The following is a 14,360-nucleotide window of genomic DNA, read 5'->3' as shown; positions in this document are numbered from 1 at the left end:
TCATGGAGGAAAAATTTATAAAATATATTTCTGGAGAGAACAACAGTGCCGTTTGTGCAAAGACTAAAATAAAAGATTGGATGTTGCTATATTTTATGAATTGCAAAAAATGACAATATCGTTTATTGCAAAATAATAGTACAACTCAGCTTACTTGACCCTGAAGTAAATCTATAAAGGCAATTCAAACGTTGTCCTCAAATTTCCAGATTATCATTTAATCTAAGTAATCTTTGGTGTATATAGATGTATAATATACACATACATATATATATATATATACACACAAGTATATACAAATATATATGTGTATATTATATATATAGACATATACGCTATAAAATATTTAGACATCTATGTTTAAATTATACTTTTAAGCCCTCTAAATCTTCAAGGAGAATAAGGTTGCTTTGTGTTTTGCCTTATATTTTCAATACTTTTATTTAAATCCCAAGGTCTGTTTTCCAAAGTGGAATATTCTGCCACAGCCATAAAACTCTTTCAAGCCACGGGGGATCACAGAGTTAAAACTCTAAGGATTAACGCTGGGCTCGCTCACAGGCTTACTGCCTGCCCTGAAGCATTTGTCTAAGAGCTTAAAAAAAAAAAAAAAAAAAAAAAAGGAAAGGAAAAAAAAAGCAATAGAGAAAATTGTCCAAAAATCTATCTCAGAAAGCACCCTACTTCTAGGGGGAAAAAATGGTCCTAAGGCTTTGCTGCCTGATCCTGCCCAGGTCTACATTATGTTGCCTTACACCCTAGGAGAGCTGAGGAAAAAATGCCTGCCATGTTCCAAACTGATCTCTTAAGTTATGAGAGGAGTGTAAAAAGGGAGTCAATAGAATTCTCCTTTGCTGTGACACAGGTACCAACTGGATGACCTAAAAATAACAACACTTATGCCTTACTTCGCACTTTTGGCTTCTATTGCCTTGCAACTGAGTCAAATTATGTCTACGTTTTCTGTGGGTCACTTTTATAAGTGAAATATGAAAAATTACCCAGTGAAAGCAAGACAGGGGCATACAGACATTGGGGACTTAAAAAAAATCTATAAAATGTCTTGGCCCCAGAAGCAAAGATCATATCAGCTAAATCAGTGTTGAATTCAGTTATGGATATAAACTTTGGTGTGCAGCGATTGCTGCAAAATGAGAAAATCTATCATAGAAATGGTGATAATATACTCCCCATACTCGGAGTATTCGTCTACAATTCAGAATGTATTTCTGTTTGGAGTATTGGTGTTAACGTGCTTTCTTAGCAGAGAGTAGAACAGCCGTTGTGGTGTATGTTATGAATGCATATTAACAGCACATGCATTTGCATATCTGGAACTATAGTAGAAAATGCATAACAAAATTTCTTTTGAAAGATTATTGTACAAACACACTGAATCCTTGCTAAATCTTGACATAACAACTTTTTTGTTTTCTCCCCTTTTTTTTTGAAAAAGAAATCTAAGACATTCAAACAATAGACTAATACTCAGAAAAACCTCAACATGGATTTTATCCCCCTTCACCCCACCTCATCACCACCACCAAAGGTTTTTATTTCACGTTCAAAGGCAGGAATAGAACAGTCCCAAATGTTTTCATCAAAAAAACTGTTTCTCATTTGTCTGCACATTGCAAAGATAAAATATAAAATCTATCCTTGCGGTGAGCTACATTGGTGATAATTTTCTAACATGTCACGCTACCTATTCCTCAGATTTTGATTCTCGTGTTTGCGATGCCTATAATATAATGCAGCTTCTGAAGACTTTGCAAGTTTAGAATATGGTACAATATGCAACATGCGTGACATACTTTGTGGCTCCTGACTCTTCGTACTTATGCTCCTTTACATTTAAAAACTAAACTATATGTGAGATCAAACAAAAGTGTGCCTCTGGTCTTCCTAGAGAAACTCTCTGTGTTGAAAGAAAAGGTGTGTGCATTTTTGAACCAAAGGCTACATGAAATATACTCAACACACCCATTACCAGTAATATCCCCTTAAGCAACACATTTTGAAATGCCTTGGGTAGGTCTGATTTTTTTTAAACATAAGCCAGGCCACCCCACTTCACTTGTGAATTTATAGGCTTATTTTTATTTTAAATTTGCATTTTTACCAAACCATTGACAGAGAAAAATTATTCTCCTTTACCTAGCATACCTCTCCCTTCTGCCATCGTCCCTATCTTTTCTAGACCCGTCCAGGCAAAGTTGAGTAACTTTGAGGGGGACGGAAACGGGTGGGCTACGACAGGAGCAAAATTGAATTTAATTTGAGACCCCTGGTGCCAATTTGGAACCAAAGAGCATTAAAGCAGCAGAATTCTAAACCTTTCAAAACCGGGATTTATAAGGGGAATGCTAACACAGATTCAACAGTTACAACTCTGCCAGGGATTACTTTAATACCAAAAGCATATTGTCTCACTTTATAGAAAGAGATTATTCAGTTATCAAACAACAAAGGTTGTGTTTGTCCATTTCTGAACTTTTTTTTAAGTACACTTTTTTCTTTCCTGACAGGCGACTCTGAAATAAAACATCCTTTTTTTTCTTTTCTTTTCCTTTTTTTTTTTTTTTTTTTGTAAGGGAAGGGGGTGACAGGGGAGCAGGGAAAAGGAGAGGAAGGTGGAGTTTGCCTCTGGCTTCACAGTTCATTTTATCTACAAGGCCTTGCCAGTTTCGCCTGTTTCTGCCCTGCTTTTGTTAAGAAATCAAAAGTGGGGAGTGGGGAGAAAGAGAAATAGGAAAAAATCTGAAAAAAGAAAAAAAAACTGGACACTGATGTAAGAATGAGATTTTTAAATTGGCTGTCAGTCTTGAGGGGGAAAAATGTGAAGAGAAGATTTTTATGAGAAAGGAAAAAAAAAAATCTGAGAAAACAGAAAAGCCTCTCTTTGATTAATATACTCAGCAGAATGCCAGGAAGAGAAAGACAAAAACCTAAGTGCTATTTTTTTTTTTTTTTTTTTTTTTTGATGTTTACTGTGTAGGAAATGAAATGAGAAAGAAAGAACAAGCCAGTTACCACTGGAAGGAGTCTGGGACAGTGCAAGAGGGAATTGTGACTTTTGGTACCGGACACAAGAATGTAGTTTGAAATCTTTCACGGCGCACTTGAAGATGTCTCCGCATTTGATACATATAAAGAAGCTCTCCGAAAAGTTGTTGAAAGATACCAGCAAGTGTAGAAAGGGGAGCGTCTGAGGATGTCTTTCACAGACCCCAGATGGAGAAACTGTTCTTTTATTCCAAATTCCTAAGAAGCACAGAAGTCGTACATGTTAATAAGAGAACACACAGACACACGCCCATAAGTTACACGCCATGAAACAAAACAAGGAAATAAGGAGACCTTTGTTGATCCCTGTTCGCTTACACAAATCTTAGTTTGGTTAAGCACCTCAAGACCATTTTCCTGATTTCCGCTCCTTTCCCCCGGCGTTCTTTCCCTGGGTAGCCAGGTGCACGAATGGGATGGTGATCTTTACTAAACGTCAACATCAACAACAACAAAAACCTCTCGCTCACACAAAAGCCCACCTTGTAAATGAATGGAATATTAATGACTACCTAATAGTTGCACCGTTGGCAGGGCGAAACTGAACACTAACACAGCTATTTCTACAGACTGCCAGTGAAGCTGAAGCAGCTCTAGGAGAGAAACGCACCTACTGTATGTGAAATGCTGGTGCAGATTTTTTCCCTATCAGTCTAACCTTCTGTGTTGATGCATGAATGCTGGTACCCACTTACAGGGATGCCAGATGATCAGTGCAGAATGAAGGTCCCAAGAGAGAGGATCACATGGTTCTCTCTGCCCTGTGACGTCACTAGCAGATGGCATGGGTACCAGCTCTGGCAGTTGGCATCAATGTCACTTTTTAGAGATCAATGAGATAGTGCAGATATACACAGATCTAGAGACTCCAGGAGACGATGCGACACTCAGCCTGAAAAGATTTGGAAGATACAAAATGAAAACCGATTATTGAATGAAGTTAAAACCTAAGGTAATATAAATAAAGATATACTTCAATTGATGCTGGCTTTGCATGCAAGTATTTAAAGATACAGTGTCACTGTCTTATAGTATTTACATGCTCTTTGCCATCTATAACTTCTTATCATATTTCATTCTTATGATGTAACTGTCACATACTTTCACTGCTATTATGTAACACTGCAAGTATGTGGACATTGCTAAGAGTTTGTGTGTGTGTGTGTGTGTGTGTGTGTGTGTGTGTGTGTGTGTGTGTGTTGAGGGGGCTGGAGATTGTTACATTCGAAAGTCTGTTTTAACGTGCCTATTTGTTTGAAGACTTTAGATGAAAATACTTGCTACTTCACCAAACGAAAGCCAAAATTGTATTTGAAACACAAATTATTTTCCCCTTTCATTCGGGATTCTGTACACACGTGCACAATTGCAGTCAGAATCCTTGGACCGTTCCTGTCAGATATTAGCTAGAGGGAGACTTCTGTGGCTCGCAGAACAAAAACACTACGAGAGTGGTTTTTTGTCCAGGGTGATTTGAACAGCAGTAAACAGACGATTACATTTGGAAAAAATGTAAATGTAAAAGCAGTTTTAACATTTTCTTTGATTTAAAAAAAAATGCCAGTGATTCTTGTCTTTTAAAATGTATTTATGGAGTTTATTCCAAATTAGCCTGACCCCCCACCCCCCCTTTTTTTTGGTGAAGGCTGGGAAAACAGAGCCCTTTTACATATATTTCTTCACTGATCAGAAAGAAATCAGTTTAAAAATTGGCTTTGATTAATCTTTTCTTTAAATTCGTAAATGTCAACAGCCACTTATCTAAATTTGCAGTTACATAATACAGCAAATAAAGTTAAGGCTTATTTCTTTTTCGAAAAAAAGAAACACCTCACAAATTTGTCAGCTAACGGAGAGGTAATACTTTTTCATTTTAAAAACTGGTGTCTCTTTGCATTTTGTACTCAGGGGAATTGGAATTAATGAAATTCTGCATTGCTATATCATGTTTTGCATTTGCTGGAATTCAAAGGTCCTTTTTGTGCATTAAAAATAGTTCAAAATCAAAGGAAAATGGAGATGGTGGTGGCAATGTAATAAATGCTTCTTGTTTTGTTTTCTTTTGATAATTTGCCTGTATAAATTGATCCTCTCGCATGTGTCCATGTAGTTTTTATAATTTCGAGTCTGCACAAACTCAAAAATTATAGTTAATGTAAAAAATTGGTCCCCGAATCAGACTTTTTCACGTTTTTCATTTTTTGTATTCTTATGATTAAGTCATTAAATATGCTTTAAGTGTATAAACTTTAAAAATGAAAACACTTTAAATATTGTGCTGGCATTTTTTCAGGTAATTTAAGATTAGAGAACCATGTTAACACTACCGTTTGATGAGTCTGTTGTAATGCCAGAATCCCAGATGTGCAGAAAGTTTTCTAGAGAATGTGAGGACCAGAAGCAAATTAAGAAACCAGAAAGCTTTTCCAAACAGATTGTCCTTCGAGGAAAGAGCATCAAAAGGGCCCCTGGAGAAGAAACCGAGAAGGAAGAAGAGGAGGAAGACAGGGAAGAGGAAGATGAAAATGGCTTGCCCAGAAGGAGGGGTCTTAGGAAAAAAAAGACGACCAAGCTCCGACTGGAGAGGGTCAAGTTCAGGAGACAGGAAGCTAATGCGCGGGAGAGAAACAGGATGCATGGCCTCAACGACGCTCTGGACAATTTAAGAAAAGTGGTCCCCTGTTACTCCAAAACCCAAAAACTGTCCAAAATAGAAACTTTACGACTGGCCAAAAACTACATCTGGGCACTTTCTGAAATCCTGAGAATCGGCAAGAGACCTGATCTGCTCACGTTCGTCCAAAACTTATGCAAAGGTCTTTCCCAGCCGACTACAAACTTGGTGGCAGGCTGCTTGCAGCTCAACGCCAGGAGTTTCCTGATGGGTCAGGGTGGGGAGGCTGCGCACCACACAAGGTCACCCTACTCTACCTTCTACCCGCCCTACCACAGCCCTGAGCTCACCACTCCCCCAGGGCATGGAACTCTTGATAATTCCAAGTCCATGAAACCCTACAATTATTGCAGTGCGTATGAATCCTTCTATGAAAGCACTTCCCCTGAGTGTGCCAGCCCTCAGTTTGAAGGTCCCTTAAGTCCTCCCCCAATTAACTATAATGGGATATTTTCCCTGAAGCAAGAAGAAACCTTGGACTATGGCAAAAATTACAATTACGGCATGCATTACTGTGCAGTGCCACCCAGGGGTCCCCTTGGGCAGGGTGCCATGTTCAGGTTGCCCACCGACAGCCACTTCCCTTACGACTTACATCTGCGCAGCCAATCTCTCACCATGCAAGATGAATTAAATGCAGTTTTTCATAATTAATGAGGAAAATGAAAATAAACAGTGGTCATTCACCTCCCCCGTCTAATTAAGACAAAGCAGATGCTTGTGGGCTGAATAATTGGCACAACTCTATCTAAGGTGTTTACTAGTTTCTGAAGTGTGTTTCAACTATTGTGAGAATTTTCTATGTAATAATAAATCTCTTTTCGTATGAGAACTTCTTTTCCTTTCCTTTTGTCTGTGAAGCACTGTGATTCTGTTTCTACTGGAAGGATTTTTTTTCATGTTTTATTTTCTTTTAAATTCACTTAATTTGTTTGAACAAGGTGTCTAAAAATATACTGTTGAATAAAGACACGCACACAGCATAACTCAATGTCTATTTCAGTTGTACAGTAATTATAAAAATGCATGTTATTAAAATCAGATGAATAAAATGATGTGTTTATAATTACTAGCAATTATATATTATGTATCTCTGAAAATTGAAAATTTAAAATATTGAGAATAACACTAAGGTGACATTGATATTGGAAGATGCATTTGAGGATGTGCAACAATATAAAAAGCTATGCAATTTTCTTTTTATTAAGGATGAATCTAAATGCATTCAATTGGTAACTATTCCTCTTCAAGTTCTGCAGAGGGGGCAACATGATATTTGGGTGGACGGTGTCATGATTTGGGAACAATTATTTCAATCATAAAGAAAAATTTTTCAGCTCTTGTTTTGTATTGTTCAAAAATTATCTGTACAGGTTTGTTATCACAATGTATAATTGTGTTTTTCCACCCCACGTTTTTAAAGCAATTAAACATAGATATTTACACTCCTAAAGGACATCCATTAGCTGTGATATTTTTGCATGATACTTATTATTTCCTGGTACACAGCTGCTTTCTGTCTCTGACACTCCCTCCTCCCCATTGCAGAAACATTTCTTTATTTCAAAACCGTACGAGATAAAACAAATTTCTTAAACAAAATGGCCAAAGCGCTTACAAGAAATTTTTTTTTTTTTTTTTTTTTTTTTTTTTTTTTTTGAGTATCTTAAATGAAAGAAGAGGAGCGCACGAGGGTTAAACATCCTGGGGAAACAATGATAAATCCTGGTAACCTTCAGCTCCAGCCGAAATTCGGTGGCAAATTTCCAGCAAACACCAAGAGTGGATGTTAAAAATGGAAGGTTTTACTCTGCGCGGTTTAAATAAGTCTGGCCGATTAGAGGCTAAATTCTGTGTGATTAAAAGTTTCCTGACAAAAGGCCACCAAAAACCCTCTTGAATAGCGCCTGGGGAGCTCAGCCTCTTAGGCAGAACTGAGTCCCTCCTAGGATAAAAGCCAAGGTGGCAGTGACCTCCCTCCAGATGCCCTCTTGCGCCGGTTTGCCCCCCACAGGGGGAGGAGGGGGACAGCTGCGAAGGTCTGCGAGGGTGGCAGAAATGTGTCCCGCGGTGGCGGGACTGAGCGGGTCTGGGTGGGCCTTGGCAAGAGGTCCGCGCTCACCGCCGGCCGGCGCTGCCCACTCGTGCGCCCCGCAGATACTGCCTGAGCTGGCGCAGGCCCGACGGCTCCCGGAGGGCGGCGCGTGGGGGGGTTTGGAGCCGGCTTCGCGCCCCCGCGGTTGTCACGGGTGCACAGGGTCACAGGCTGCACCGCCCGTGGCCCGCCCGCAGTGGGCGCCCTTGGGACCGGGGGCCCGCGGCCCGGCGAGCGGCTACCGAGCTGACCCCGCCCTCCCGGAAAGGGGCTGCGGGGCATGGGGAGCCGGCGGGCCCAGATATCCTGTCCCGAAGCGGGGAGGAGGGGACCTTTTGGGGCCAGGACCCGAGAGGCTGGTAAGGGCGACGCCCATTCTCCCGCTCGGGCTGCCGCAGTGGAGGTAGCCGAGGTGGCGGCTCCAGTTTGCTCAAACTCCGCTGATATCTGTCCCTGTCCTGCCTTCCCATGCCTGCAGGACTTCTAGAGTCGAGGCCGAGAGGCCTGCGACCCATTCTCCAGGGGCAGCGGCTCTCCAGCTCCCCCCGCGTTAGAGCGCACTGCAGGGCTCCGAAGGGCAAAGGGGTCCAAGCAGCTGCTGGCGTGGGATTCGGCGGGTGATGCACGCGCCCTTCTAAGTGGTTGTGACAGCACCTGTTCATTCCTTTCCCACGAGGGCAAAGAAGTCAGGGAAAGAGGAGGAAGTGTGCCCTCTAGGGGTGGAGAGACGTTTGCCCGGGGTAGTGAGCCGTCAGTTCCCTGTCTGGACACTGGAGCGACTCGCCCTGGCTTTCTGGCAGACACGCACAAAACCTGCCCTCTCTGGGACCGTGTCCAGGATTGCCAGGCCTCTTCAAGGCCCCTCAGACCCCAAGAGCCTGATCACTGCTCACCCCGTCTGAGCAAAGAGCAAGAAAGTGAGGAAGCATCAGAAACTAGAAGGATCTGACTTTAAAAAAAAAAAAAAAAAAAAAAAAAGTCAGGCATTTCTGTTTAGTCACTAACAGAATAAGTGAGGTCTCCCCCACCTTGTTCCAAGGTGACCCGCTTCAAACAACATCGCACCGGCTCAGTGTCTTGTTGGTCCAGGCAGGCTCTGACCACAGTCTTTCCAGGGTCACAAATCCATGTTGGAGCTAGAGACTACAACAGGAGATGCATTCTCCCCTCTCCCTCTGGCAATATGGAATGCTGAGAAAAACGCAGCTGGCTGAATGGGGAAGAAGCAAATGTTCAGAAGTGTCTTATGTCAGGGCTCAGTTGGAAATAAACTCAAGCAAAAGCACGGGGGTTTCCGGCACAGACCCCAGAGATTGTGAAATTTCTTCTAAGGTTTGGGTGCACAAATCTGATGCGTGCTCTGTTGCCAGTAGGAATCTGGGATGCCATGGTGTATGTGAGTTGTGTGTGGGAGACTGATCTCTGTGGCTTATTCATCCTTCCCATCCCACCAATGACCCCCAGTAAGGGAGCCACCCAGCTGGTCCCCTTTACACTAACCAAGATCAGAAGGTCACTGTCTTTGTCAGTGTCAGGGAATTAGGTGCAATTCCCTATGCACCTCAATCCTGAGAAATTATGACTTGTTCATTCATACACCAACATCACAGATGCCATGCATTGCAAAATCTTACCTTTTAAGGTATTACTCCCATGGAAGGGGGAATAGTATAGTATAGACAGTGCACTTTAGGGTCAGGAAGTCTTGGAGTCAGATTTGGATCAAAATTTTGCCTCACCACTAACCTCTTATTGCAGCCTCAGTGAGACAGGATACAACATCCAATATGCAGGTCAGGACACCTTAGTTCCTTGCTTTCTTTCTGACCTGCTTTCCTCATCTCCCAACAAGAAAGGATGAAAAGCCTTTTCTGTTTTCTGAATGTTTTAAATAATTATTGCCTTTCATATTGAAAGGCTTCTTTCGAGTTGAATTATGTGAATATTATATTTATCTTTTATATTATAAATCTTGTATTTCTACAATGTTTGTCCTTTCTCCTGTATCTCCTGTCCTTTCTCGACAAAACAAAGATGCATTTCCCTTTATATGAAAGAAGTAGTAGGTAGTGCAGAACTTAAATGGCTGTCCAGGGGCACCAGAGGCCTTGGCTCCTACCTTTCCATTCTGTGAACCTTAGTGTGGTACTTCCATTCTCAAATTCGCCTCATGGCCCCAAATGGCTATTGGGGTTCTAACCGTTGTGTCCTCATTCCAACTAAGAAGGAAAGGAGATGGCAAAAGGGTGTCCTGCCCAGCTCACCAGACCCTTCTAGAAATATTTGTGGAAGTCCCACCCAATGGCTTCTACTTAATATCTCACTGATATTTAAATCTCACCTCTAGGGGCGCCTGGGTGGCTCAGTCGGTTGAGCGGCCGACTTCAGCTCAGGTCACGATCTCACAGTCCGTGGGTTCGAGCCCCACGTCGGGCTCTGGGCTGATGGCTCAGAGCCTGGAGCCTGCTTCCGATTCTGTGTCTCCCTCTCTCTCTGCCCCTCCCCTGTTCATGCTCTGTCTCTCTCTCTGTCTCAAAAATAAATAATAAAAAAAAAAAATGTTAAAAAAAAAAATTTAAAAAAAAAATAAAAAAAAAAATAAATCTCACCTCTAGATTTAAGAGAAGCTGGAAAATCTATCCTTTTTAATCAGAGCGTATTGCCACCTGCAAGTAAGAAAGAAGAAGATGGATGCTGATTAGGCACTTAGCAATCTCTGCCATGCCTCCCTTTCTGGATTCTCAATCCTCAAGAGGTTGGACCTCATCGCATACACTGTGTGGACCACCTCAGCACTCTTCCTTGCACGTCATGGTGCTCAATAAGATTTTTAATTGTTTTCAAATCCTCCTGACAGTTCAGGAGGCATATGTCGTTGCAAAACATGCCTTCCTTCTGGGTGCTCATGGGACACACTGCACTTCAAACTTCAGGTGGACCATTGCTACAGCCAATCCATCCCTCATTAATGCCCTCACGGGGTTGTCCTGAACCACACTGCCCTCTTCCTCCCCACACCACACTGCCTCGGCCTCTAACATGACACATTTTTGCATGGCATCACTAGACTTACCCAGGTTCAGTCTATCAGACAAGAGATTGTCTTAGCTTATTTTTTTTAATATCATGAGCCCCATCTTTACATACATTTTCCCTCCCCAGCCGTGAGTGGCCAGGTTTGCTTCCCTCTTCCCAGGACTTGTGCCTATAACTCTGCTGTCTACCAATTCCTTCTTCTCCTCTCTGAGATCATACACTTTGCCCAAGTATTCTGGTTTCTGTTTCTACTGTCTCTTTCCATTAGATTGCACACATCTGTGTTACCACATGGCCTCCTAGGCTCCTCCAGCTTGTGGAATCTAAGTAGGTTCATTCTTCTTTTTTTTAATTTTTTTTTTAATGTTTATTTATTTTTGAGAGAGAGAGAGAGAGAGTGCAAGCGAGCGAGCAGGGGAGGGGCAGGGAGAGAGGGAGACACAGAATCTGAAGCAGGCCCTAGGCTCCAAGCTGTCAGCACAGAGCCCGATGCAGGGTTCGAACCCATGGATCACGAGATCATGACCTGAGCTGAAGTCGAACACTTAACCAACTGGGCCACCCAGGTGCCCCTAAGTAGGTTCATTCATTCTTAAGTCCAGTCCTCCTTACCCCCTGCAAAATGGATGGCCTCGGGCCTCTCGCTGTCTTGAAGACATGGAAGGAGAGGGTTTCCTGTTCCCCCAGGTTGCTGTGCTGCTTCCGCCTCCAATGCAGTGTCACGTGGTTGGTGTTCTACCCCAGCAGCCTACCTGTGACTTCCATCTAATGTCGTTTGGGGATTTGCACTCTCCCTTGGAACCACTTTCTGTCTCTCATCACCTGCCTGTGTGTCTCTGACGTATAAGAGAAAACATGTTCTCATTTTGAAGGCAAGGCAGGGTGCTCACGCTCCTGATGAGGGTCTCTTGCTTTAACCCCTCAGCCCTGTGGCATCTGGTCCCAGGATGCTCTGCCGCCCCACACAGGAGATCAAGCATAACCTTGTGCTGTCCTCAAAGCCACTGCAGCCTGTTTCCCCTCGGGCTCTGTTTCTCAGTTGGCCTCACTGCATCTGATACTTTATTTGTAGGTATCCCCCTCTCCAACAGGAACCCTGTTTCTTAATGCAGGCTCCCAAATTAGGACAAGGTTCAAATTCTTCTTTTGAGTAGTTATAACTAGGGGATGGAAGGGGAGGGTCTCTACCCTGCCCTTTCATACAAAGTGTGTAATGCAATGTTCTAACTTAGGCAGAGACTCAGCTAGGTATATAAGATTTCCTTCCCAAATTGGAGAACCCTAATAGAACAACAACAACAAAATACCCTTCTTCGTCCTAAAGCCCCGCCTAGCCTCTCGTTCTCTTTCTTTCCTAGTCAAAGCTCTTCAATACGCGCTGGACACAAAATGTGACACCTTCTTTAGCACCCTGTCTCTTTGATCTGCTGTAGTCCTGCCTCCACTTCTACCATCCAACCGACACTGCATGTGTTGTAATATTTACTCCAACTACTGTGGCATCCTTTGAACAAAGCATACTGATGTTTAAAAATGAAAGTGTGTAAAAACCACCGATGAAAAGAATTGGGATAGCAGGTTGGAATTGACGAGAGATCCCATTACAGAAGGGGGTGTGCAAGATCTGCTGAAGGTGTAAGCCTGAGGGCCCAGCTTTGTCCACCTGTGTCCATTAGCTTTGCATGCTTAGGAGAGGGACACAACTTTGCAGATTCTTGGTTTCTGGTAAAAAGAAGAACCTAAGAAGTAACACAAGTTGCTGACATCCAGTGACTGTTCAGTCCTTCTCTTGCTCACTCCCTGGCCACCCCTGCCCTCTCCAGCTATTGTGGGCCTCCTCACACTTTGGTAACTCTTCTTCTACTCCTTTACAAGCTCTTCTTCCTTCTGTCATATTTCCCGGGCACCTAGCCCTCTGCACCTGTCTTGTCTTGCTGATCCCACTTCTCCTCCTGTGCCCCTATGTGAGGACCACCAGACCTGTACTTCAGGCCCCCAAATACCTCAGTGTTATTCCATGGTCCTCGAAAGCTCAACATGTGGACAGTGAAGCCCTCTCCAAAACACTACCCCTCCTGACAGTCATTTCCAGAACTCTGCTGCAATGTGTAGGAAAAAATGATGTTTATTATTTTTCATAGTTCCTTCGCTTTCTTGCCACTGGCCTTTCAGGTTGATCTCCCAGTTCAATCGCTTTTCTCTTCTCACTTCACACCTAGACCAACATACTGGCCTCCAAGCTCATTACCCTGGTTCCATCTTCCTCCTTCCAGCCCATTTCCCAATGCCAGATTAATCTTCCCCAACTACTCCAACACACCAGTCCCCCAGAGTGACGCCTTTCATGGTTCTTATTTTCTATCTGATAAACAGTTAAATGCATTTTTGTATTCATCTAAATCTTCCATATTAAAACTGAGAACTGATGATGTCATATAGAACATTAGAATTTACAAAATACTTTTTACATGTTCACCTTTTTTAGTCCCAGGAACTTCAGCATTAGGTAATAATTCATACGGCCCTTATTTGGAAACCAAATCAACAGAGACACGTCACTTGCCCATGGGCACAGTGCTAATGGACAAAGGTGGACAAAACCAGTCCTGAGGCTCCCACCCACAGGCAGTATTCCATAGTCCCTAAATTGGCACCCAAGGCCTTGTGTGTGGAATACACAGTCCATTTTTCCAACCAGATATCCCATTTCTTTATCAATGGTTTTCACCCACTTTTTAAAAAGCATCCATATGCTTTGTTCAAATGATGTCTTAGGAGTTAGTGTACATGTAAAAATGTTTCTGGTCCTGGTAAAGACAAGAATGGAGGACCAGGAACCAAGACATCCTCATTGGTGTTCCAACTCCTCAGATATGTCTGAGGAGCAAGGTTAGACAACTTCTGTACTACAGGAAAATGGTCCTGAGGTTGAACCTGTTTGTTGTATGTCCATCTGCTTTGGGGTCTTACACTGCTCCATCTGTTTGAGATGTCCTCATTTATAGTCTCCACTTTCTCAAGTTCACATGTACTTTAAGGCCACCTCCTACGTGAAGACTTCCAGATCCCTCTAGTCCATAGTTGCATCATGCTGCTGCAAAGTCACATCTCTCTTGTTTCGGTCACATAGTTGTCATCTAAATCTTCACTGCCTACATATTTCTATACCCAAAATCTTATTTAAGTCACATATTGCTTTGTAACTTATAGATATGCCTAGATGGTATACTCCTTGAGAGCAGGGGCAATATTTAATCTTCTTTGTGTCTCTATGTACACATAGTCATTATGTTCTTGACTCGTGAATGTGATTCGAGATACAAGCTCTGGCTTTTATTACAGAAGAACTTCATGAATCACAAGCAAAACAGCATGAATCTTTCACACTCAATGACACCTGACACTAAGGTTCAGATTTTCACCTATGAAGTGAGAATAATGACATATACGTCATAGGGTTGCGAAGATAAAATGCAATCATTTAGGAAA

The 14,360-nt window shown here is 42.5% G+C and overlaps 1 protein-coding gene across 1 annotated transcript; it reads left to right on the top strand.

The window, feature by feature from the left end:
• The first annotated feature begins 5,380 nt into the window (after positions 1-5,380).
• On the top strand, positions 5,381-6,394 carry NEUROD6 (neuronal differentiation 6). The gene has a single exon (XM_042927617.1). The coding sequence runs from the start codon at positions 5,381-5,383 to the stop codon at positions 6,392-6,394; it is 1,014 nt and encodes a 337-aa protein (XP_042783551.1).
• The last annotated feature ends 7,966 nt before the right edge of the window (positions 6,395-14,360 follow it).

Source organism: Panthera leo, chromosome A2 (assembly GCF_018350215.1).
Source record: "Panthera leo isolate Ple1 chromosome A2, P.leo_Ple1_pat1.1, whole genome shotgun sequence".
Lineage (NCBI taxonomy): Eukaryota > Metazoa > Chordata > Mammalia > Carnivora > Felidae > Panthera > Panthera leo.
This window is presented reverse-complemented; position numbering and strand designations above follow the sequence as displayed.

What these genes read in the sequence shown, in the direction of transcription:
- NEUROD6 (XM_042927617.1), top strand. Translation starts at nt 5,381, where the DNA reads ATGTTAACACTACCGTTTGATGAGTCTGTTGTAATGCCAGAATCCCAG.